Source organism: Macaca mulatta, chromosome 6 (genome assembly GCF_049350105.2).
Source record: "Macaca mulatta isolate MMU2019108-1 chromosome 6, T2T-MMU8v2.0, whole genome shotgun sequence".
Lineage (NCBI taxonomy): Eukaryota > Metazoa > Chordata > Mammalia > Primates > Cercopithecidae > Macaca > Macaca mulatta.
In genome coordinates, this window is record NC_133411.1 from 37260941 (window position 1) to 37284388 (window position 23448).

The 23448-nt window shown below is 34.4% G+C and overlaps 1 protein-coding gene across 2 annotated transcripts in view; it reads right to left on the reverse strand.

Moving 5' to 3' along the window:
- Positions 1–1137: 1137 nt before the first annotated feature.
- The window catches only part of NADK2 (NAD kinase 2, mitochondrial), a 45486-nt gene continuing 23175 nt past the window's right edge, over positions 1138–23448 (reverse strand). Inside the window, exons 7-13 of one of the 2 annotated variants that reach the window (XM_015139873.3) lie at positions 20310–20388; positions 17058–17123; positions 15589–15684; positions 9581–9636; positions 8762–8815; positions 6300–6423; positions 1138–4050 (exon numbers count right to left, since the gene is read on the reverse strand). In XM_015139873.3, the coding sequence (XP_014995359.1) occupies positions 3912–4050; positions 6300–6423; positions 8762–8815; positions 9581–9636; positions 15589–15684; positions 17058–17123; positions 20310–20388 (614 nt within the window). In that variant the 3' untranslated portion in view covers positions 1138–3911. The remainder of the gene's footprint in view (positions 4051–6299; positions 6424–8761; positions 8816–9580; positions 9637–15588; positions 15685–17057; positions 17124–20309; positions 20389–23448) is intronic. The other variant, XM_001092624.5, reaches the window with a different exon arrangement.

A 23448-nucleotide genomic window follows, 5' to 3' on the forward strand; every position in this document is an offset into this window, starting at 1 on the left:
CTTGTGTCCTATCCTGGTGAACCCAATTACACTTCAACACTTATTGACCACCTACAATGTGCAGGATACAACAGCCCAGGAGAAGATGCAGAGCCTATGAGGAAAGAAAGGCAAGTAGTCTAGAGACTGGGCAAACTAGAAAGAAACCTCTTGTCACTGCTTACCCTAACCATGGAACAAGCAAAATGACAACCTCCTCTTTCTTTACTATTCCAATCCCCACCTAGCCAAATATCCCAGAAAGTCAAAGTTTTCTTCACCAAGAGACTAACCCTTCAAGATACAAGTCAAAGACCTAAAAGCCTGTACTAATGATAACTCAAAACATAACTGCTTTGAATTACTATGTTTTAGCAAATCTAAATACTAAAATGCTGATATTTTTACATTTCTCTAAATACCAGATATCTAAATTATAATTTTGAGTATTAAAATCACTATATTTAAGGTATTCATATTAACACAATATGCTCGTCTACTTTAGCTTTAGTTTAGTCAATGATTTTTTAAAAAAAGTCTTAAAGCCCGTAAGACTTAAAAACTCTTCACACCTTAATGCAGAAAACTTAAAAAGCCCTCTCACTGACTTATGCCCTAATCCCTTGAGTATTTTTACTGTTAAAGTCAAGAATAAACAGCCTTTGAAAAAATAAAATTGAACTATTCTTTAGTTCGGCAATTCATTAGTACATTTACTCTTACCTCCCCAACCATTATATTTAGGTGTTGCATTATCCCTGAGATCTTTTTTTTTTTTTTTTTTTTTTTTTTTGAGACGGAGTCTCGCGCTGTCACCCAGGCTGGAGTGCAGTGGCCGGATCTCAGCTCACTGCAAGCTCCGCCTCCCGGGTTCACGCCATTCTCCTGCCTCAGCCTCCCGAGTAGCTGGGACTACAGGTGTCTGCCACCTCGCCCGGCTAGTTTTTTGTATTTTTTTTTTTAGTAGAGACGGGGTTTCACCATGTTAACCAGGATGGTCTCGATCTCCTGACCTCGTGATCCGCCCGTCTCGGCCTCCCAAAGTGCTGGGATTACAGGCTTGAGCCACCGCGCCCGGCCCTGAGATCTTTTTTGTAAAATTGTCTTGGTAGATGCTATTCTTAAGTATAAGGATGCATAAATATTGGTACAATTGAATGAATTTAAGTGATTTAATTTCTAAATGTACATTATTTTCACAACTGAGCAAAATATATAACGGATCCTTAAACTTGTATTTGACAACTTTTTCAACTCAAGTGGATATTTTACAATAAAAATGTGTTCACAGGCTCTTTCTGCTTATTAAAAAGTGAAATCAATGCAGTAAAACATGTAATATGATTTAATGTACAGGGGCCATGAATGTAAATACACAAAGAGTATCAAAAATATTAAGTCAAAATTATCTGAAGAGTCTACATTGACCAGGTAAGCACTTCACCCTCTGATTTAATAACTAATCATTCTATGTCAAATGTTAACAGTCAATGAAGTAAACAGGGCACAGAATAATAGTACACAGCGGTGGGGAAACACTTCTGAAACATAACATTTTGTGAAAACTAGTTTTCAAATAGTGACCCTGGAGAGTTAGGGAAATAAGAAATGTTAAAAAGAAGAGGTAACGGTGTAATTTTATTCACATAGGGTTGCCATTAAAAGGTTAACTCACTCAAACACATTTTTGCTATGCTAACATTCCTTTGCCTCTCATTTTTACAAATAAATCCCCACCACAGAGCAGAAATGTTAGAAATTTTATCACAAATGGAGCACATTATTTTTAAAACCTTTTAGAATATGGCTTAAAATTTTACACAGCAAGTTACCTATTAATATGTTACATATTAACAGATCTATTTGGACAATCAGATTTCCTTGAGATTAAAGACGGAGCTGGCATTTTTTCTTTAAGAAGGCATTTTAAGGTCGGGCATGGTGGCTCATGCCTGTAATCCCAGCACCTTGGGAGGCTGAGGTGGGCAGATCACAAGGTCAGGAGTTTGAGACCAGCCTGACCAACATGGTGAAACCCCATCTCTACTAAAAATACAAAAAATCAGCCAGGCGTGGTGTTGCATGCCTGTAATCCCAGCTACTTGGGAGGCTGAGGCAGGAGAATCGCTTGAACCCAGCAGATGGAGGTTGCAGAGCCGAGATTGTGCCACTGCACTCCAGCCTGGTCGACAAAGCAAGACTCCGTCTCTAAAAAAAAAAAAAAGAAGGTATTTTGAGCCTGTTAGGGGAGGTTCTATAGTGTGGAGCTTCTTTATAAAGTGGTCTTATGTATATCAAAAAAAAAAAAAAAAAAAAAAAAAACACACACACAAGCCAGAAACTAGATCCAGCTCTGGGAAAACACTACATTTTAATGTATTTCTATCTGGTATGTCATAAGTTCTTTGCTATGAATGTCTATGCAGATACTTTAAGAAAAATTGATTCTCTGGATATATATCAAAACCTAGATTAACTTTGTACATTAACATTTATTTTAAAAAATTGATAAGAACAACATGTTAAATATTGGCAAAACTAAGAGCACTCAATTTGATTATCCATCCAGCTTTCACAGAATTTACTTCTGAGCCCACAAGACTCAAAATTGTATAAGGATAGAGTCTGTTTCGTTCATCAACATATGTAGCACCTGACATAGTAGTACATGGCACAGAGTGGGTGTTCAATAAATATCTGTTAATGACTGAACAGAAATTTTCAGCAGCAAGTGAAAGAAACACATGACTTTGAACAATGGCATGAGAATACCAACTGTTTCATTATGCAATGACAGGATCTTTTGGCAAAAATTCTAGGATTACTTATAAGTAGATCAAGAATTAGATAATTTCCTCCAAAAATAAAGGAATTCTCATAATGGGGTGGGGGGTGGGGAAAAAGTCCTAACATTTTATCCTAAAAGCAATTCTGTAAAACTTGGAGTATAAGCTAGGTGAAAACCACACTACTAAGGAAGGCAATTCTAAAACTACTGTGTTTTACATATTTATTAAAGAATCCATTATTTGTGATAATACTCCTAACACAGGTAAAAATATGTTTACAATATTTTACCAAACTCCTAATAGAAAATGTCTAATCAGTTCATCCTTTTAGTCTCTGAATCTTTCTTCCATCTTTAAAATTTGAGCATTTTAAAGATGGAAGAAACCTGTAGGACTCACGTCATTTTTAAAAAAATTGACTTAAAACACTTGTTGGATAACTAATACATTTGTAACAGCATCATGATTTGTTCTGATATCTGTATTTCACCCAGCACTGCTGAAATTACACGGAATGAAACTCAAATGAAAGCATTCATCTATAATTTCAAAAATGATTATTTGAAATTTTTAAATCAATAGTCATAACATCATCCTTGTGTTCTGAAATTAGAAAATTCTTAGCACATATACAAACATATTTACCTATGTCAATTAGGTCAATGTCAGGATTTACCAAAATTCTCTGTCATGAAAATTTTTTCAAAATCTTGATTTTCGGGTACTATAAAAAATATGCACTAATCAAATGATATGTGTTCAGTTCTGACAATCCCACAATTAGGAGGAAAGGGAAGGAAAAAACACTTATACAGTTAAGTTTCAAATCCTAAATATTTAGTCCTTTATTTAAGCCTGCCCCTATAAATTTAAAAAGATATCAGCACTCTTGGTTACCAATTGTAAGCAATATAAAAATTTCACTGCTATCAATTCTAATTAGTTCAGTCCATCCATTTTCTTATACAGTGAATGTCTTTTTTTCTATCAGAATTCAACAGAAGAATAATGCAAATCTCACTTCTGAGCCCACAGGCAAGTAGTCTCAACAATAACCAAAAAAATGTCACTTTACGACTGGTAGTCCGTTTCTGAAGTAAAAGTATTTTCTCCAGTAATCAAAATTTGTCATGAGGAAATCCTTCACTGTTCTAGAAGCACAGTTCGAAGCTCATCTTCTTTATTGATCATCATCGAAGCAATTGCACCATCATTAAATTCAAAAGAAGTTCCTCCATCCACAACCATACAGGCATCCCAACAACGAGAACGAACACAAACCCTAGGCAGAAGGAAATATCTCATTAAATAGTAATAGTTTTCTTAATCTTAACTAATAGGTTATTTTAATCCTGGATTTTAACCTCACACATCACTTGGGCCTCCATTTTAAAAATCAAGTTGTTCACTGGTATGAGAAAATTAGTGACTATGTAAATATATGGGTATATTATGAAGGTCTCCAAACGCAAATGTTCAGGATAGCACTATTCACACAAGCATTCAGCAGTAAAGAAGTGCAGACCTGACTGAACTCACAGGCTGTTTTCATACGATTGAATGTTGAATTACTAACATCACAAATACTAAGTATTGAACAAGAGTGTTAACTATTTTCATGTAACATTTTTACTTAAGTATAACACATATACAGAACAGTTGGGTATGTGTATATGTATACAGGTATACATAATTATTAATGTACAGTTCAGTGAACACACTTATGATCACCCAACTCAGGAATCAACTGTTACCCAGCTTGCCAGAAGCTCCCTCACTGCCTTCTCCCAGTCACTATCCCTGCTCCCTCCTCAAGCATACCTACCTTCCTAATTTCTATCACTGTAGTAGTAATAGCTTTGTCTGTTCTTGAGCTTTATATAAATGGAAGAATATAATATGCACAGTGGTGTCTGTCTTCTTTTCAATAGTATGTTTGCGAAATTCATCCATGTTATTATGTGTAATATTAATAGTAGTGTGTTCATTTCTAATGCTGTATGAAATCACTTCTATTGTATGAAAACACCAAAATTCATCTCTCTCTTCTACTATTCATGGACATTTGGGTTTTTGGCTATTGGGAGTAGAGCGGTTATGAATATTCTTGAATGTCTTTGTGCACATATTTCTGTTGGTGCATACATTTCTGTTGGATATATACCTCAAAGGGGAATTATTGGATCACTGTGTATGCTATGTGCAGGTTTGCTAGGTAACTGCCAAACAATTTTCCAAGCTATATATTCCTAACAGAAATTTAGGAATATACAGAAAGTTGTAGTTACTCCTCCTTGCCAACAACTGGTACCTTAGCCATTCTGGTGGGTGTATATGGTAGTGTATTATGTAGTTTTAATTAGCATTTCCCAGATGAATAATAAGATCATGTTTTTCATATGTTTATTAGCCATATGAATATCACCTTTTGTGAAATGCCTGACTTTGGCCATTTTTCTATCACGTTGCTTGCCTTTTTCTTATTGTCAGTAGGAATTTTTATATACTAAATATTCTGGCTATGAGCCCATTGCTGGATATAGGTCCTGAAAATATCTTTCTCGCTCTGCCTTTTTGTTTTCCTAATTGTATCTTTTGATTACTGGCAGTTCTTACTTCCAGTGTAGTTCAATTTATCAATCTTTTGTTGTTACAGTGCTTTTTATGACATGTTTAAGAAATCTTTTCCAACTGTCAAAATCACAAAGCTATTCTCCTATTAGCAAAAACTTAAGAGGATATATCTTTGAAGGAGTCTTTGTCGTCTCACTCAAACTGAGTAGAGATCTGTAGATTAATCAAATTAACTGTCAAATGACAACGTGAATTTTAAGATAAATTTCCTTATTTGTGTCTAACCTGGGGAAAAAATTAATTGTATGTCTATAAAGAGAAAATATGTACACTGAGGTCAGCAATTTGTAATTACTTAAGCTGTTTTCTGCTTGCCATGAGATAGATGACATTTTCTCAGAATTTTAGATTTTCTTGTTAATTTGGAAAACTGGGGAACCTTTACAAAATAAGAACTTATATCTACTTTTTTATATCCTCTCTCCCCAAAAATAAAATGAAGCAAATTCAATAGGTGGGAGGTCACTTTTAGGGAAAACCTAAAAGAAATGAAAACTATTCTAAAGGTTTATTGCTATGCAATCTAAGTTTTCTATCAGTGTTTATCGTGTTTTTATTCTACAGCTTATGAAAAAGAAGGGGCTTTCTATTCAGCTTCTTTTACAATTATTGTGTCTTGGTTCATTTTTTAAAAACCAACAAATCACTGAAATAAATAACTGTACCCTTTCTAGTCACTTAAGTTTTAGCTTCTCTAAAATGGCACAGTAAGTGTACAAGAAAATATGATTTTAGCCGGGTTAGCATGATACCTTATTACTTTCACAGGTTCGACTTTTCCTGCTAGATTAAGTTTGAATGAGCAAATTTAATGAAATTAAATTGTTTTCAAACCAAGTGTGCTTTGTAACAATGAAAGGGATGAAAATAGTCAGAAGTCAGACCGAGGATGCTTACTTTGAGGAGAAACAACGCTGACGACTGCTTGAGAAAACTCTATTTGCTATTGGTTCTCGAATACTGAAAAGTATTTTTGGTTCTTCTGGACTGTAGAGCAGTGATTCATTATATTCATTTGTTACTACAAAGAAAAAAAAATATTACCACACTCAATAAAAGATGGTCACTTCTGAGAATGGCAAAACAAAAAATAGATGCCATCCCCCATTTAAAATTAATTCAGTTCCAAAAGTCTATTTGGGAACAAGGTTCTTGAAACTCGTAACACATATTCCATTAAAAACAGTAACAAAAAACCTTATAAATAAGAATTAGGTACCATGATTTGCCCACAGAAACACACATCACCCACAATACAGTAGAAATAGGTACAATTGGGGAAAAAGAAAAAAAAAAAAACCACTAGCTTCAGAGCTTGTAATTAAACAATGGAGGAACTAGATAGATGCATTCAAAAAAGGAACTTGAGTTGCCATATTGCCCTGCCAAGTTCTTTCCAAAATACCACATCAAAGAGCTCGTAACTATGATAATAAGCAAACAGCGTCAATATAAAATGCAGTCACAAACGACAACAGGCAATATCCTTTCTCCAATACATCAACATATTTTTTAGAAATCTTTGGGACCTTTCTCTCTAATCAAGAGGCACATGAAGGCTGGAATACAAAGCACAAATTGGTTGAGAAAATTACAAAGATATCAGGCCTGAAAGAAAGTTTAGTTGAGTACTACGTTAAAAAAATTAAAAGACTGTCAGATAATCTACCTTATTTACGAAAGTTTCATTTGAATTACTGGCTTTAAAAAAAATCTAATTCACTCACAAAAATAAAACTTTGGCTCCGTGACACACCACAAAAAAGCATGCTAGCTCTGAAAGAAATTTCAAAGGAGTAATTTCACAAATGTCTGTAACAGTGATTGCATCACTGGCATTCACTGTTGCTTCTAAAGATAGTCAAATCTTGAAAGGAATGCCATTCATCAACGTAAAGCTTTGGTATGTTTATTAAAAGAAGAAAACCACAATGATACATATATATGTGTGTATATGTATGTGTATATATGTGTGTCTGTGTGTGTGTATATATATACCCTTAATTTATATATATACCTCACATAAATTTCAGTTATTTTATATATATTGTTTTTTAAGTTGAATTATATAATTAAGAAGCAATTACTCTATGTGCCTAACTTTCCTTTCATACAGATTTACTGCTGGTGCTAATTCATGAACCATGATTAAAATAATCTTGTAGGTCTCAAATTGAGTGAAGGAGACCAGAATCCATTTTAGAAGGCTGAATGGGGCTTGAGAGATTTGCTTCTTTTTTCAAACTATTTTAGAGGCAAACTGTCCCCCCAAAAAAGGAAGTCTTATGTGGAAACCTAACAATAAAGATAAACTGACACTATTAAAATACTGTATCAGGTTAGAAGGTATTGCTAACTCATTTTAAGGTAATCAATGAGAATGAGGCTGTTAAGATAACTCAAATCCAAGCATTTATGTCTATGGATGACAGTTGCAGTCTTACATGTATCAATATTCACTTTATGTCTATATATTTTTTGTCATATATGTTGAGAAGATCCTTACATAGGTATGTAGATGTAACTTTAAACACATTTTGGTTTGTGGTTTTATAAAAAACAATCTACCTTGAAATTTTAGGATATCCTTCAATGGAGATAGCAAAAAATAGCTTTAATTTGAGGTGCATACAAGAATGATCCTGGTAGATAAGTAGACTTCAGTGTGTTACAATCTGATATGCAAATCAAACAAATGTGTTTTTCAGTTTAAAAATTTAAATTGTTTTAAACAGAATGTAAAGAATACATTTGAAGAACTCCTAGAAACACCAGCTAGATGATCTACTTTAACCCCCTCTTTTTACAACTGTGGAGGATCACAGCCTTGCCCAAGTTTCACAGCTGATGTAGTAGATCTGGAACTGGAACCTACGATTTCAGATTTCTTGATAAGTATTCTTTCTCTAACAGCGCTAATTCTCTTAAAGGAATCTTGAGGTAATCAGGCAAAACTAGGGAGAAGAATGTTAAAAAGAATATTCGAGTGAATAAGAAAATAAGCACTCATAGCTCAGTGAATTCTATCTCATTCAGAGAATATTAATGGCATAGTGAATTTAGCTATGCACTTACTATTTGTGAGATAAAGATTTTTCTGTAATTCCCTATCCCCCAGGACATGTTTGCAGTTATACTGCTTTGACTTAAGAGTTATATTTCAGGGTTGACTAAAAATCACAATAACCAAGTCCAACTTTAATCTTTATGTTGCTTAAAGACATTTAAGGGGATATCATATTAAAAGCATGTTTGAGTAAAAAAAAAAGTACTTTGCTAATTAAATAACACTTCACACTATCATTCTTAAAACTGAAATAGAACTAAACTGTTAGTGATTATTACCAATTGTCACTGACCTTTCTCTACCAATTCTCTGTTCAATGGAAGACTCAAATTTCCTTGTCGTTTTGCTATTGAAAAAGGAAAGGGGGAAAGTATGATTAAAATGTATATGTGTTATAAATACATATATATTATATAACATAATAGCTAATATAAAATAGCATGTATACATTACATAGCATATTATCATAAACAGTAGTCCCCCCTTGACCTTATTAGCACTTTTGCTTTCCATGATTTTGCTTTCTTCCAGTTTCAGGTACCGGCAGACAACCATGATACAAAAATATTACATGGAAAATTATAGAAATCAACAATTCATGTTTCAAATTGCACATCATTCTAAGTAGCATGGTGAAATCTCACGCAGTCCTGCTCTAACCCACCTGGGATGTGAGGCATCCTTTTGTCCAGCTTATCCATGCTGTGCATGCTACTGGCCCATTAGTCACTTAGTAGCTGACTTGGTTATTAGATCGACTGTCATGGTATCATAGTGCTTGTGTTCATGTCACCCTTATTTAACTTAATAATGGCCCCAAGGCACAAGTAGTGATGTCGGCAAATGAGATATGCCAAAGAGAAGCCATAAAATGCTTTCTTTGCACGAACAGGTGAATGTTCTCAAAGAAAAAGGTCATATGCTGAGGTTGCTACGATTTATAATCAGATATATGAATCTTCTATCCATGATATTGGTAAAGAAGGAAAAAGAAATTAATGCATAGTATAAGGGTTTGGTAGTATCCAAGGTTTCAGCATTCACTGGGGGTCCTGGAACATGGGCCCTGCGGAAAAGAGGGGACTACTGTAATAGCTGTTTTGGTACTCACCAATATTTAAAACATCTTCTACTGCCTGAGTTGCAACCCTGTTAATATTGAATGACCTAGAAACAAAAATCACAAAATTTTTAGTTTTAATTCTAAAAACATGCTAAAAATCACAAATGAATAACCTACTTAAAATATAGAAAATTCTTAGAAATTGGAGAAAGTTCTAAATGAACAAAGTTAAAAACTGGTAAATAATGTACTAGTATGGGTATGATGAGACAAGTATTTTCGTACATTTATGGGAACAGAGATATTGCAGTTGGAGAGCAATTATGCACTATCAAAATTAAAATGAACATATTCTTCAATCTAGTAACTTAACCTAAAATATACCTCCATCTATAATACACAAAGATAGGTACAAAAATTATTAGCTGAAACGCTCTTTATAACAGCAAAACAACTCAAATATAGAAACCCACAGAAAGCTAATTAAATAAATTATAGCTACTCATTGATATTAAAAATAATACAAATATATGTGCTGATGTGTAAGGATAACCAAAATACTAAGTTAAAAAACAAAAGGCATCATATAGTGTATATATTGTTTCATTTTAAGAAAAAAAAAATATATATAGTATGAATCTAGAGATAAGCACTACAGATACGAAATGAAAAGGAGACTAGCTTTTTGCTGTATACCCTTTTGTACCTTTTAACATATTCTTTAAGTATTAAATTATACTTTAAGTTATAAAATAGTTTCCTTAAAGGGAAGAAATATTCTACATGTGTAATGCCTTGCTTAACCACTAAAAACCAAGCATTAATACAAACATGAATAACTTTTCAAAACAGTTCTGTCCTGGGGGTCTATAAAGATCACTAAGAAAAGGTTGTTTTTAAAAAAAAAAAAATTCCCAGTAATTTTGAATTCTTCTACTGCCTCATAACTCTTCATACATGATCTCAACAGATAATCCCAAGGAACAGGAATAACATGAGTCAACACAACTCTAAACCTAAATCACTGTCTCTCAACTTTTTGAGGGAGGGAGAATAAGAGATACTCTTATACCTGCTAACCCTGTACCCTTCATGTTTGGAGAAATGCAAAAACATGAGAACTTTTTTCTTAGGTCTACAACCTTCACCACTCTAAGAGTTCCCATTTAAAATCAGATACAACCTCTACTACCAAACTGGAAGACAAACTGAGTATCACATCTTCATCAACTACTAAAGCTCCATTTCCTAACTTTAAAGTCTGGTAGGGCAGCATGTATGGAGAAAAAGGACTGAGAACAATCTTAAAAAGAAACTAATTGAAATATATGGTGATCTGGCTCTGTAGTACTTCTCCCAATGTACGGAGTAAACCTGATTCCCCACTGACCAGAGAACTGACATGATAATGGGACAATTCAGAGACATTTGCTGTGTAATACCACCCCTATATCCTGTCTCCTGTGGAAGAATTTTTGGAGATGCAGACACGGAATAACTCTTCCCCAAACCTGTTTTTCTTCCTGAACGCATATTTTCTAGCCCTTCATGCCATATAGTCATGTGACTGAGTTGTAGCTAATGAAATCAGAGTGGACATGATGAATAAAACTTCAAAGCCTGGCTCACAGCCTCCCATGGGGAGTCCCCATGCTCTTCTACCTTCTGTAGCAGAGCAACCGGAGGAGCTATGTTTAGAAGGTGGTAGAGCCACGTGATGGAAGAACTCTGGCTCCTTGAATAACCACTTACAGGGAGCTGCTTGCCAATCAGGAACACTCACTGCAGACTTTAAAAGAACAAGAAATAGACTTATACTGTGTTAAGCCACCGAGATTGGTGGTTTATCTTTTATAACAAATAGCTTACCGTGAGTCATACATTTCCACATTTCATATTAGAAGTAAAGACTAATTAAAGAATTTCATATAAGAAAATAAGCCCCTCTCTATCAAGAATTAAAAGAGAGAAAAATAGACTATTCTAATCTTTTCTTTCCAGTGAGTCTTCAGAGGTCTATGGTTTATAGATAGGTTTAAAATTTAAATCATGACTTCACCATTTATTAGCCACATGGCTTTGGGAAAGTCAGTTAACTTATGAAACTTTGGATTCTACTTATGAAAATAAAATCACCTACTTCCAGAGTATTTGTGAGAATTGAAACAAGATCATCTAATTAGCTTGGAACAAAATATGTGCTCAGAGATGGTAGTATGATAAAAACAAAAATTATTAATGTATAGAAATATACAGCTTTTCCCCAGCCCCTCTGGCTCCTAGGCTTCCCTTCTCTTCCTACATTTCTTGAAGAGAAAAGGACAAAAGATGAATGGGAATTGCAGTAGAGAACATGTTAGATGCAAGCAAGCTGCATGGGGCTTGGTAGAGAAGAGACTGAGTAACCAAGGTGGCAGGGATAGGATATAGCTTGTGAGAAAGACTTTTATACTAGAGCACAGGAAATAATAGAAAACTTTAACAAGCAACATAGAGAAGGCTGAGATTTTAATCTAACCCATACTTATCGAAATGCAACATCAACACAGGACTCAACTACTGGGTGCATGTGGGAGGCGAGGAATGCTTTAAAAGCATTGTAGTGGCTGTCATTCCTTATGCCCCGAAAGGTTGAAAACTTGAACTATCAAAATCTATCAAAATTACACCCCTCCCCAGACAGAAGCCCCATTGTCTCTAGCAGAAGCACTACTTCACTGAGATTAATTACAAATTTATCTTGATAATTCTTCAATACAACCTAGTGACTTTTCTTTCAACTATGTGACCTCTATAGACAGCTCAGAACCCCTCCCCCTTTCCATTTAAAAACTGACCTTCCCTTGTGAAGCAGCACAAGTAGTAATGACAGTGAAAAGGGCACTGATTTTGCAGTCCAGCACACCTGTACTTATATCCAGGTTCTGACTCTTACTTCTTGTATAACTTTGGCCTAAATTATCCTTGCTAACCTTTAATTTACTCGTTTATAAAATGGGAATGCTACTACTTTCTTCCAGGATTTCTAAAAGGATTAATTAATATATAAAAGTACTTAGCACAGTACAAAGTAGCAGGGGCTATATAACTGATAGCTTGTATTATAATGCATAAAAAATAAACATACAGAATCACGGAAGTTCAGAAGGCAAAGTATTTTATCAGTTCCAATTCCTGCATTTTGCAGACAAGGAAATTTGTACACAGATGTAAAGCTAGTCTGTGGTTTAACCAGGTCTCTTAACTTCCAGGCCAGTACTCTTTTCAATTATACCATTTTGCCCATTTTTTATGATAAGAATACTGGGTAAAGACAATCTCTATTTCTAACAGAAATTTCCATTTCTATTTCTAATTTCACTCTAGTTTTCAAAAAGTAGCATAGCATGTTCAACAGGAAAGATGCTATCATCATAAATGAAAGCTGTTAGCTGTAATGTTTTCAATTTAATCTATGAGATGGTTACAAAATAATTTTATAACATATTAAAGGATTAATTTTTTTCACAAAATTATTGGAAAATTCATTTTAGAAATGTTCCTTTCACTGGCCTTCAGGAAAATAAATTATTAACCTATCTTTTAAAATGATACTTCTTATTTTTTCCAAAAGACTATTTGGCTATTTTTTTTTATTGAATACTTATGAATTAAATGACATGATATCTGAAAAATAACTTCAAAATAAATAGAACAAAAGTAGATAGATAGGGGTACAGAGGCAACAAGATTGGGCATGTGTTGATAATTACTACTAGCTAATGGTATGTGGGGATTCATTACACTATTTTGTCACTCTTATTACAAATTTTTCATAATAAAATAGTTTAAGAAGTCATGCTAAACAAGTAGGAAATAAAACTCTAAATCAAACTATCCAAATGTAAGAGTTTGATAAGCATTGTTTTAGCTATATACAATTGTGAGCGTATAGTCATTTACTCAAAAAATACTTTTTGAGTGAATACATATAAGGTACTGTGCACACAAAAGATTAAGCAGGAAAAAAAAAAAACCCTAGTCACCATCCCAAATCCATAAGGTTGCTTTAACTAGCTGGGTACTAGCATATTAGATAACTAATAATGTAATAACGGCTATAACAGTGCTATGAGAAAAAGTGTTAGGGAAGGATAAAAATGATTAATTCACTGTCTTTATGAAAGAGGTGAGTGTTAAAGATTTGCTAAAGAGAATGACATTTCAAGACTGAATTTTCAGCCAGTGGATAGAAAGTGGAGTGTTCAGGCATTCAAGGCAGGAAGAAGTTGCATTGAGCAAAAATAAAAAGCCAAGCGAGAACAAGAAGCGTGCTGAGAATTGCAAGGAGCTGTGCCAATTCTAGTGTGCCATAGGTGGGAGTAAGGGTAGGGCAGGAATAAGGCCAATAAGATCACTAAGGTCATATGATAAAGGGCCTCAAATGACAGATTAAGCAATCTGAACAGAGGTCAATGAAACTTGTAAAGCAGAGAACAGAGATAGATTTATCTACATTTTAGAAATATTACTCTGTTGTAGACACTGGAAAGGATGTGGAGAAATAGGAACACTTTTACACTGTTGGTGGGAGCGTAAATTAGTTCAACCATGTGGAAGGCAGTGTGGCGATTCCTCAAGGATCTAGAATTAGAAATACCATTTGACCCAGCAATCCCATTACTGGGGATATACCCAAAGGATTATAAGTCATGCTACTATAAAGACACATGCACACGTATGTTTATTGCAGCACTATTCACAACAGCAAAGACTTGGAACCAACCCAAATATCCATCAATAATAGACTGGATAAAGAAAATGTGGTACATATACACCATGGAATACTATGCAGCCATGAAAAAGAATGAGTTCATGTCCTTTGTAGGGACATGGATGAAGCTGGAAACTATCATTCTCAGCAAAATATCTCAAGGACAGAAAACCAAACACCGCACGTTCTCATTCATAAAACATCAGAACACATGGACACAGGGAGGGTCACACACCGGGGCCTTTTGTGGGGTGGGGGACTGAGGGAGGGATAGCATTAGGAGAAAGACCTAACATAAATGAGGAGGTGATGGGTGCAGCAAACCAACATGGCATGGTGTGTACCCATGTAACAAACCTGCACGTTGTGCACATGTACCCCAGAACTTAAAGTATAATAATTTTTTTTTTAAAGTAAAAAAAAAAAAAAAAGGAAATATTACTCTGTGTAGTGCAGATGACAGCCTCAAGAATAAAAGGTAAGGCACAAAGAATATTCACTAAAAAGGTGCAGGCTTGGACCAAAGTAGCAGCAGTAGAAACCCAAAAAGTGGACTAAGATTTCAGAAGTACAATGAACAGGATTTCGAGACTGGGATATATAGAGAGGAGAATGAAGAATGGAGGACTACAAAGGTAAGAACAAGGTTTTGAGAAATCATGTTTTGCTTTTTTTCTCTAGACATGGAGTCGGGTAAATGCTGATGGTATTCAGCAATATAAAGAACACAAAAAGAAAAACTGAAGACAATAAATTCAGTTCTGAATGTGTTGAATCTGAAGTGTTACTAATATCCCATCTGGCATGTAATTTTAGAATATGAGTTTGTACTCAGGAGAGAAGGTATGTTTGGGAGGCATCTGTGAGGAATGTACTAAGAAGACGAGACTACCCAGAGGGAGGTTATAGAGTAAACAGGACATAGGATGCACCAGGTTATCTCCAGTTAGGCTTCTAATATACAAACCTCCAGTCTATTTTTGTTTATTGTACTTTGTATTCATTTTCTTACTATTATTTAAAATATTTTTCATTTTTAAGAAAAGATAGTCCCAAAACCACTTCTCATTTCCTTTCCTTTACAAACCTAGTGCTCAATAATGACCAAATCCAGGCTGTAACTGTAATCCAAGAAGTCAAGGCAGGACTACTAGACCCCAGTGATGAATGAAACAGAAACTTGGCCTACCTACATAACACCACCAGGACACCTCTTGCGTATTACATGCCTTAGATGTGCCAATATATTACATTACTAAAAATATTTCACAAAACTTGATAAGCAACATCCCAAGTTACTTACCAGGCTTTTGATCCTGTTCCAGTACACAAATTGAGCCCTGAACTCTTCTGTTTTTCCCATGGACCATCATCAACTGAAATCTCATAGTAGGAAGCCCTGTGAATTGAGAATATAAAACTGTTTGCTGAGCTTATGGTTCACAGTAAATAAGATAGTCTTCTTCAGAACTAAGGAAATCTTAATTAAGTCAGCTTACCCAAGAAATACTGGACTTAGTAGGCACACACATCATGATGCTAATTCCAATACTAATTAAGTGAAAAAGTTAGAAGAAATAAAAAACAAAACAAAACAAAAAAAAACTACATGTCTGCATGCCTGTCTGATTTATATATTCCCTTCTGGCAATACTTTAATATTTCAAATAGGAGCTTCTTGCAAATTTTTGGCTAGCATTGTGCTATTGCTCTTATGGAATCTAACATACACAGAGCCTCATTTCAGAATTCAAAAAAGAAAATACTATTCTTAAGTGAGTTTCACTCTTGGTAGCTAGTCCTTAATATATTTTAAAGCTGATTCTAATTCTTAAAGTTATTAATAGTTTCTACTAAACTATTGTTTCTTAAGCTACATGCTAATGTACCTTTTGAATTAGTAGTAAGCTAACAGAGATTAGATAATAAAGCTGTAAAGAAAATTCTCAACCAATACTGGATTAGTGGACAAAACTAGAGATAAACCAGAACTATAAATTTCTTTGAGATTTACATTTCTTAAAATATTTCATTAATATGAAATCAAATGAGTTTTCTGGCACTAGCAAAAATGGCACTATTCTTTAACTCCATGAATGCATAAATGATTTGTAACTATTCAAAGAACTTTTGAAATGTCTAAAAGCCTATTTTGTAAACTCTATCTTAAAATAATTGTGTCACTGATCAACAGTGAATTTTTTTCTCCAGCAAATAAAAAAGTTAAAACCATAATAAAATACAACTTTTCAAAATAATAACAATTACTGGACATGCTTACAAACACTACCACTGTGGATAATTTATCTCTTATTCTAACCTTTACAGTTTATCCTGTAAGCTCTTAATTTGTGAGGGCTTTGCCTAATACAACTCCTTTTCACTTTTTTCTCTATAGTCAGAATTTCTTATTAAAAATAAAACATAGCAGGCCTAACATTCACATTTAATCTATTTCATAGCTTTGTTATATCTTCCTAGAAAACACACACATTAGGAGCCTATTATGTACAGACAAGCCAGCCAAATCCATAGAAGTGGCTGCTACTATGCCAGAATCAAGTAGAAACAAAAGAGATTAAAGGTAAGGGCGCATGGGTAGAAAAGAAGCAGAGGCAGAGAGAAAGACAAGTACAGTCAGGTGAGAGATGCTGAGCCCAAAATAATGAGCAAATTTAGTGTCATTCTCACATGCAAGTTTATCAGGATTAGTCAATTCATAGAATTTTTGTTTCAGGGAAATTATGTTTTTAAGGCAGCAATAAAACTCACAGTCCCTTTAGAGTGGGTATACTTCTTCTTAAATTGTCCACTGCTACAGCCCAAGAATAAGACATTCTAGGTTAGAACAAATAAGAGAAAAGAAAACAAAATTGGGCCTTTAAAATGTTCTTAAATCTAAGAACATTATAAATGAGGCAGGAATAATATTGCTGCACTTCACATTTTCCAAGCAAGGCACTTAAGTTTTCAGAGCATAGTGAAGCCTCAATACAGAATCTAGAATCAGAAATACTGGGTTTACGTTACAGTTCTGATGCTAGCTAATTGTATGACCTTGGGCTAGTTATTTGAACTCTCCAAATCTCAATTTTGTCACTAATAAATACAACTACCTTTCTCACAGGGTTGCTATGAGCATTAAATGAGATAGCACACACAATATAAGCAGTGCCTGGCACATAGCAGGCATCCAATAAATGTTCATTTCCTTTCTGGCTAAGGGTCTATGTCATAAAATCTTTAAAAGTGAGTTATAATACCTGCAGTAGTTAAACTGTTTTCAATAGCATCAGAAGCCAATCCATTGCTGTCCTTACTTAGTAAAACCATAAGGTGAGACATCAAAGAACACAAAAAGCAGCAGCATCAGTTATTTATGAGATAAACCAACCAGATCACTACTGCCACAGAAAATAAAAGCATTTGATTGAAAATCCCCTCAAGAAACTTCAGACTCCCCCAAAATCTATCAACTGATGCCAGTTTTCCTCCATATATAAGTTTTTAATTTTTTAGTAAGTATAAAATTATAAAGCAAAGCTAGCTCTCAACAGTTACCTTTAAAATACACAAACAGAATAAAATAAGCCATTAAATGGCTTCCCTGAAGGAAGCATAAACTCACAAAACATTTTTATCATTGCATTTATTTAAGGTAGACTTTCTCCAATCTCATTTAAAGTTCTTCCTCTCTTCTCTATCTTGTCTTTAGAATAATGACAAGATTGTATCACTAGAGTTAAATTTTTTCTTCTCTCGTCTACCACATACTATCTATAATTCATGTCCGTATTGCTTCAAACTTTATATGCAGCAAAAGAGAAAACTTTATATATAGCATAAGTCTTGCTGTGTTAAAGTATATTTTTATACTTTACTATATTTTTGTTTCCTAAATATTTTATCTTCGAATAATAAATTTTACTTTTAACTTTTTTAAATTATGTATTACTCTCCAAAAAATTAAGATACCACTACCTTTGTTATTCATCTTTACATCCCTAGTGACTCACATATTACACACAGCACATGCACAATGTATTTTTGTTAAATATTACATAAACAAAATAATTACAAATCAAAAAAACTGGTCAAACCATTCTGCTGAATCAAACTTCAATTCTTTTTCAACACAACCCGAGTTGAGTCATTGGCTACAATGTGAGTATCTTTTTTAGTTAAGACGAGTTTTTCTCACTATAATTAAAGTTCTTATGAAAGGATATGACTTCCAGCAAACAAAATTCAGAATTTATGGAACTCTTAGTAAACTAGGGATCCAACAACATAATCTTCAAAGGGTCACTCACATGGTTCTAATAGCAGGAAAGTAGCAAATAAAACTCATCTCTAATTTTCTACCCTTAATTTACTTACATCTACAAGGATGAGAAGCCAGGTTCTAAAGTACTATCAAGAGTTAACTTTACATCACAGTAGTCATTTTATAGCTTGTCACTGTGTTCCACAAAAATGTTTTGCAAAAAAAATTATGTTGATAATGTAAGCCTAAGTTATATTCAAGTCCCACAAAACAGATTCTGCCAGTAATGAAACACATATATTTTTACACTCCTAATAAGGAACTACATTAACCTTAATTTTTGCAATAATGGTTACAATCTTGAACTGTGCACTTGCCTTATGATGTGTTACACTAAAAAGGATACAACATCAACTATGGAGCATTACTGTCAAAAATGCCTAGTCCGAATCTAACATGAAAAAAAAAATCATACAAATTTAAAATAAGTGATATTCTGCAATCCAACTGGCTTAGACCATTCAAAAATATTAATATCATGAATGACAAAACAGGATGGAAGTGTTCTTAATTTTAAAAGGCCATGATAGCCAAATGCAATGTGTGATCCTTAATTGGATCCTGGATAAAAACAAGCAAACAAATTATAAAAACAAGCAAGCAAACAAATCAGCTTTAAGAAGCACTAATTAATAGGAAATATTAATATGAACTGCCTATAAAAGTTTTCTATCAATTGCAAATTTATACTTAGTATATTACTCTCTTAAATATTTATAAGCTGGGAACAGTGATATGCACGACTAGTCCCTGCTACTCAGGAAGCTGAGGCAGGAGCATAGCTTGAGTCCAGATTTAAAGGCCAACCTGGGCAACATTCAGACACGGTAAGATGCCATCTCTAAAAAATAAAAATAAAACATTAATAAAGCATCTGGCCAAGTGCAGTGGCTCACACCTTTAATCCCAGCACTTTGGGAGGCTGAGGTGGGCGGATCACCTGAGGCCAGGAGTTTGAAACCAGCCTGGCCAACATGGTGTATCGGGGGAACCAGCCCCAATATTTAAGAAATTATAAGAGTATTGATTGGGGAAGTGATAAATGTCCATGAAATCTTCACAATTTATGTTCAGAGACTGCAGTAAAGACAGACATAAGAAATTATAAAAGTATTAATTTTGGGAACTGATAATGTCCATTAAATTTTCACAATTTATGTTCTTCTGCCGCAGCTTCAGCCAGTCTCTCCGTTTGGGGTCCCTGGCTTCTCGCAACAATGGTGAAACTCCATCTCTACTAAAAATAAAAAATTAGCCAGGTGTGGTGGCACGTGCCTGTAGTCCCAGCTACTTGGGAGGCTGAGGCAGGCTAATTGCTTGAACCTGGGAGGCAGAGGTTGAAGTAAGCCAAGATCACGCCACTGCAATTCAGCCTGGGTGACAGAGTGAGACTTGGTCTCAAAAAAATAATAATAATAATAATAAAGAATCTATATAAACAGATTAAAGGCTCTGGGATGCAGTACAATAACTTTATTTAATATAGGGTTTTACAAACTTTTTTTGCTATACAATGTTCTTTCCCCTTAATACATATTAACGTCTATGAAGGTTTTGGAAATATTTCATTAAATAATGAACTGCCATTACTTACAAAAGATTATTCACAAATCTTAGCCAGGTTGTAGAAATGGAATAAATATCCAAAAGCACTAAAACATTAAATTCCATGCTCAAGATCACTGGTTTAAAAGTACCTGGATGACAGACTCTCCCCAATGAAGACTTCATTTAGTGCTCTCACTGGCAGAAGTTGCGGTCCTGAAGCCTCACACCCTGCATGTAATTTAAGACAAAGAAAATCCAAGATAGCTCCTTGATTTCTAGAAATGTTATAAAAAATTTATAAAACATTACAACTTTTATATTTTTGTTTTTAAAAGAATCACATACTTTAATATAGTTAACATTTAAATTATCTTTTACTTAAAGCATCCACAACATAAACCTTAAAGGAACCTAAACTTACACCTGTAATGAAGGCCCGAGTCTCTATCCAAAATAAACCTTAATTCTTCTTGAAGCAATTTCTCAAGAGTGATGAACTATATTTATCCATCTCAAAAGATTCTTGTTGTTACACTTAGTTTTATCTTGGAAGCTTCAGAGATATAACTTACCAAATAAAACAAGAACTATTTTGGATTTAAGCAGCAAATGACATGCATGGCTTGGATGATGGAAACCAAACCAGGTATGTTAAGAAATCAGACTTTTTTTTCCAAATAAGGAAACCTCAAGAGTGTTTTTAGCAACAGCAGCACTGGAGGAAATATTTCCATATCCCCCTTCATAATTCCTAAAAAATGTTTTCTTTTTTTAAATCTGTAAGGTTGTGTGCACGGTTAAAGTAATCTTCCTTCATAATTACTTAAACATTACACCATCATATAAAATGATTGTCCCCTTCAAATGGTTCCTGTTACTTCTTTTATTAGTTTCCAACTGGAAAAGGCAACTCTGTATCCTCAATGTCACAACTATCAGATTTATTGGACTCAAGTATCTCCCACTAGGCTAGCATCATGAGAAAAGTTCGCTTTCTGTCAGACAAGTTGACTTTTCTGTCTCCTCCACAATTCCTACGAAGTTAATGTTTAAAAATCCATCCCAATTGTGGTAGGCAGGCTCCAAGTTGGTGCCCAGTGATTCCTGCCTCCCTGGTATTCATACTTTTGTGAATACATATACTCACACTCTCTTTCTCACATCATACTAGGGTTGCTCTATGTGACCAACAGAATATGGCAGCAGTGATGGCATATCACTTCTGAGATCAGGTTAGAAAAGACACTGTTGCTTCTACCTTGGCTGCTCTCTTTCTCTCAGATCTCCTGCTCTAGAGGAAGAGATAACATGAACAACCCTTTGGAGAGACCAACATGGTGAGCAACTGAAGCCATGTGCTAAAAGCCATGTGATGAGCTGGAAAGTGTGTTCTCCAGTTCTAGTCATGTCTTCATATACTGCTGTCCTGGCCAACAGCTTGATTGTCACCTCCTGCCTACACCAGAACTAGCTAAGCCATACTCTTAGAATCTTGACCTTTATAATCTGTGTGAGGTCATAAATATTTACATTTAAGATGCTAAGCTGAGTGATTTGTTATACAACAATAGTTACCTAATACACTATAGTTACCAAATACACTAATAAAACCACCACTGTCACCAAGACCACATTGATCTATTCTTCTCCTTTGACTTGGTAGCCTAATTATTATATTCTTCTGTTTATTATGTTTATCAAATTGAACATTACATTTTTCTCATTTATTTTGGACTATAATTGCCTAAAGGGAACCCAATTATTCTTTCAAATATAACAAGTTATTACAATACCAAGTACCCTTGGAGTACTTATTGTTTACCTAAATTATCAGCTCAACTTCATAATACAGAGAAAGACCTTGATACAAAAAGCTATATATATATATATATATATATAGTTTAAAGCCAGTTTTAGTCATATATATGTATATACATACACACATATATATACACACACATATATATAAAGATTTGATATGTTTAATCAAATTTGATTGCACATAAGACTAAAACTGGCTTTAAACTGTCTTAGGTACTACATATATTCACATTCTCACTCTTGACAGTTTTACAAACATAAATGGCTAAAATTTATTGTTTAAATTACTTTTCCTTAAATAATTACTAATGAAATTTGTTTTAGATTACTATCCCCACAGATTTCCTACAAATGCTCAACAATAGGTACTCATGAAATATCACCAGTAAATTTGAGCTCTCACCATCAAACTGTAACCATGTTTCCCTTTTATATGGTCTTGACTTTCCACCTCTATTCTCATTTTCCCTCATCCTAATTTATCTCTCCATATTACATTTTATTACATGTGCTTGTTGAATTTCAATTCAAAACTTTCATCAAATGAGTTAGATAATAAATAAAATTGCTTCAAATCTCATTAATCATCTTAATTCTGCTTATTTTTTCATACTAATTCACTACTAAACCTTATCTAATCACAGAACTGTGTTCATTTAAAACTTGTCTCAATGGGACATGAAAAGATGGACTCCATACCAATTACTTTGTTTTTTTGAGACAGAGTTTAGCTCTTGTTGCCCAGGCTGGAAAATAGCACGATCTTGGCTCACTGCAACCTCTACCCGCCGGGTTCAAGAGATTCTCCTGCCTCAGCCTCCTGAGGAGCTGGGATTACAGGCATGCGCCACCATGCCTGGCTAATTTTGTATTTTTAGTAGACGGGGTTTTACCATGTTGGTCAGGCTGGTCTCAAACTCCTGACCTCAGGTGATTCGCCCACCTCAGCCTCTCAAAGTGCTGGAATTACAGGCGTGAGCCACCGTGCCCAGCCAATTACTTTTTCATCCAAGTGAATAGATTACAAAATTATAATTTGTATTTTTAAACACAGAATTGTAATACTAGTGACACAAACTACTACACTGTGTAATTCTCTCACACTGTCATATTGCTAAACTTTATTTCCAGGTCTACTTGCACTGGATGGAGCCATGTGACTAGTAATGGCCAATGGAATGTGGACAAAATTAATGAAAAGGCCTAGTTCCTAAAACTTCCCATAAGATCTTCTATGTTCTCTGTTTTCTCCCCACAAGATACAGAGGATCCAATAGAAGACTCAGAGGCCTTAAAATATGGTAGCAGCCCCTATTTGGTAGCAGCTGTGATTGCCTGAAAACTCCCTGGACAATGAGATGAGTTAAAAATAAGCTTTTGCATTCACTCACTGAGTTCTGGGATTGCTTATTAAACCAATTCATCTCTCTATATTAATACAACCAGTCTTTATTTATATAGCATTTA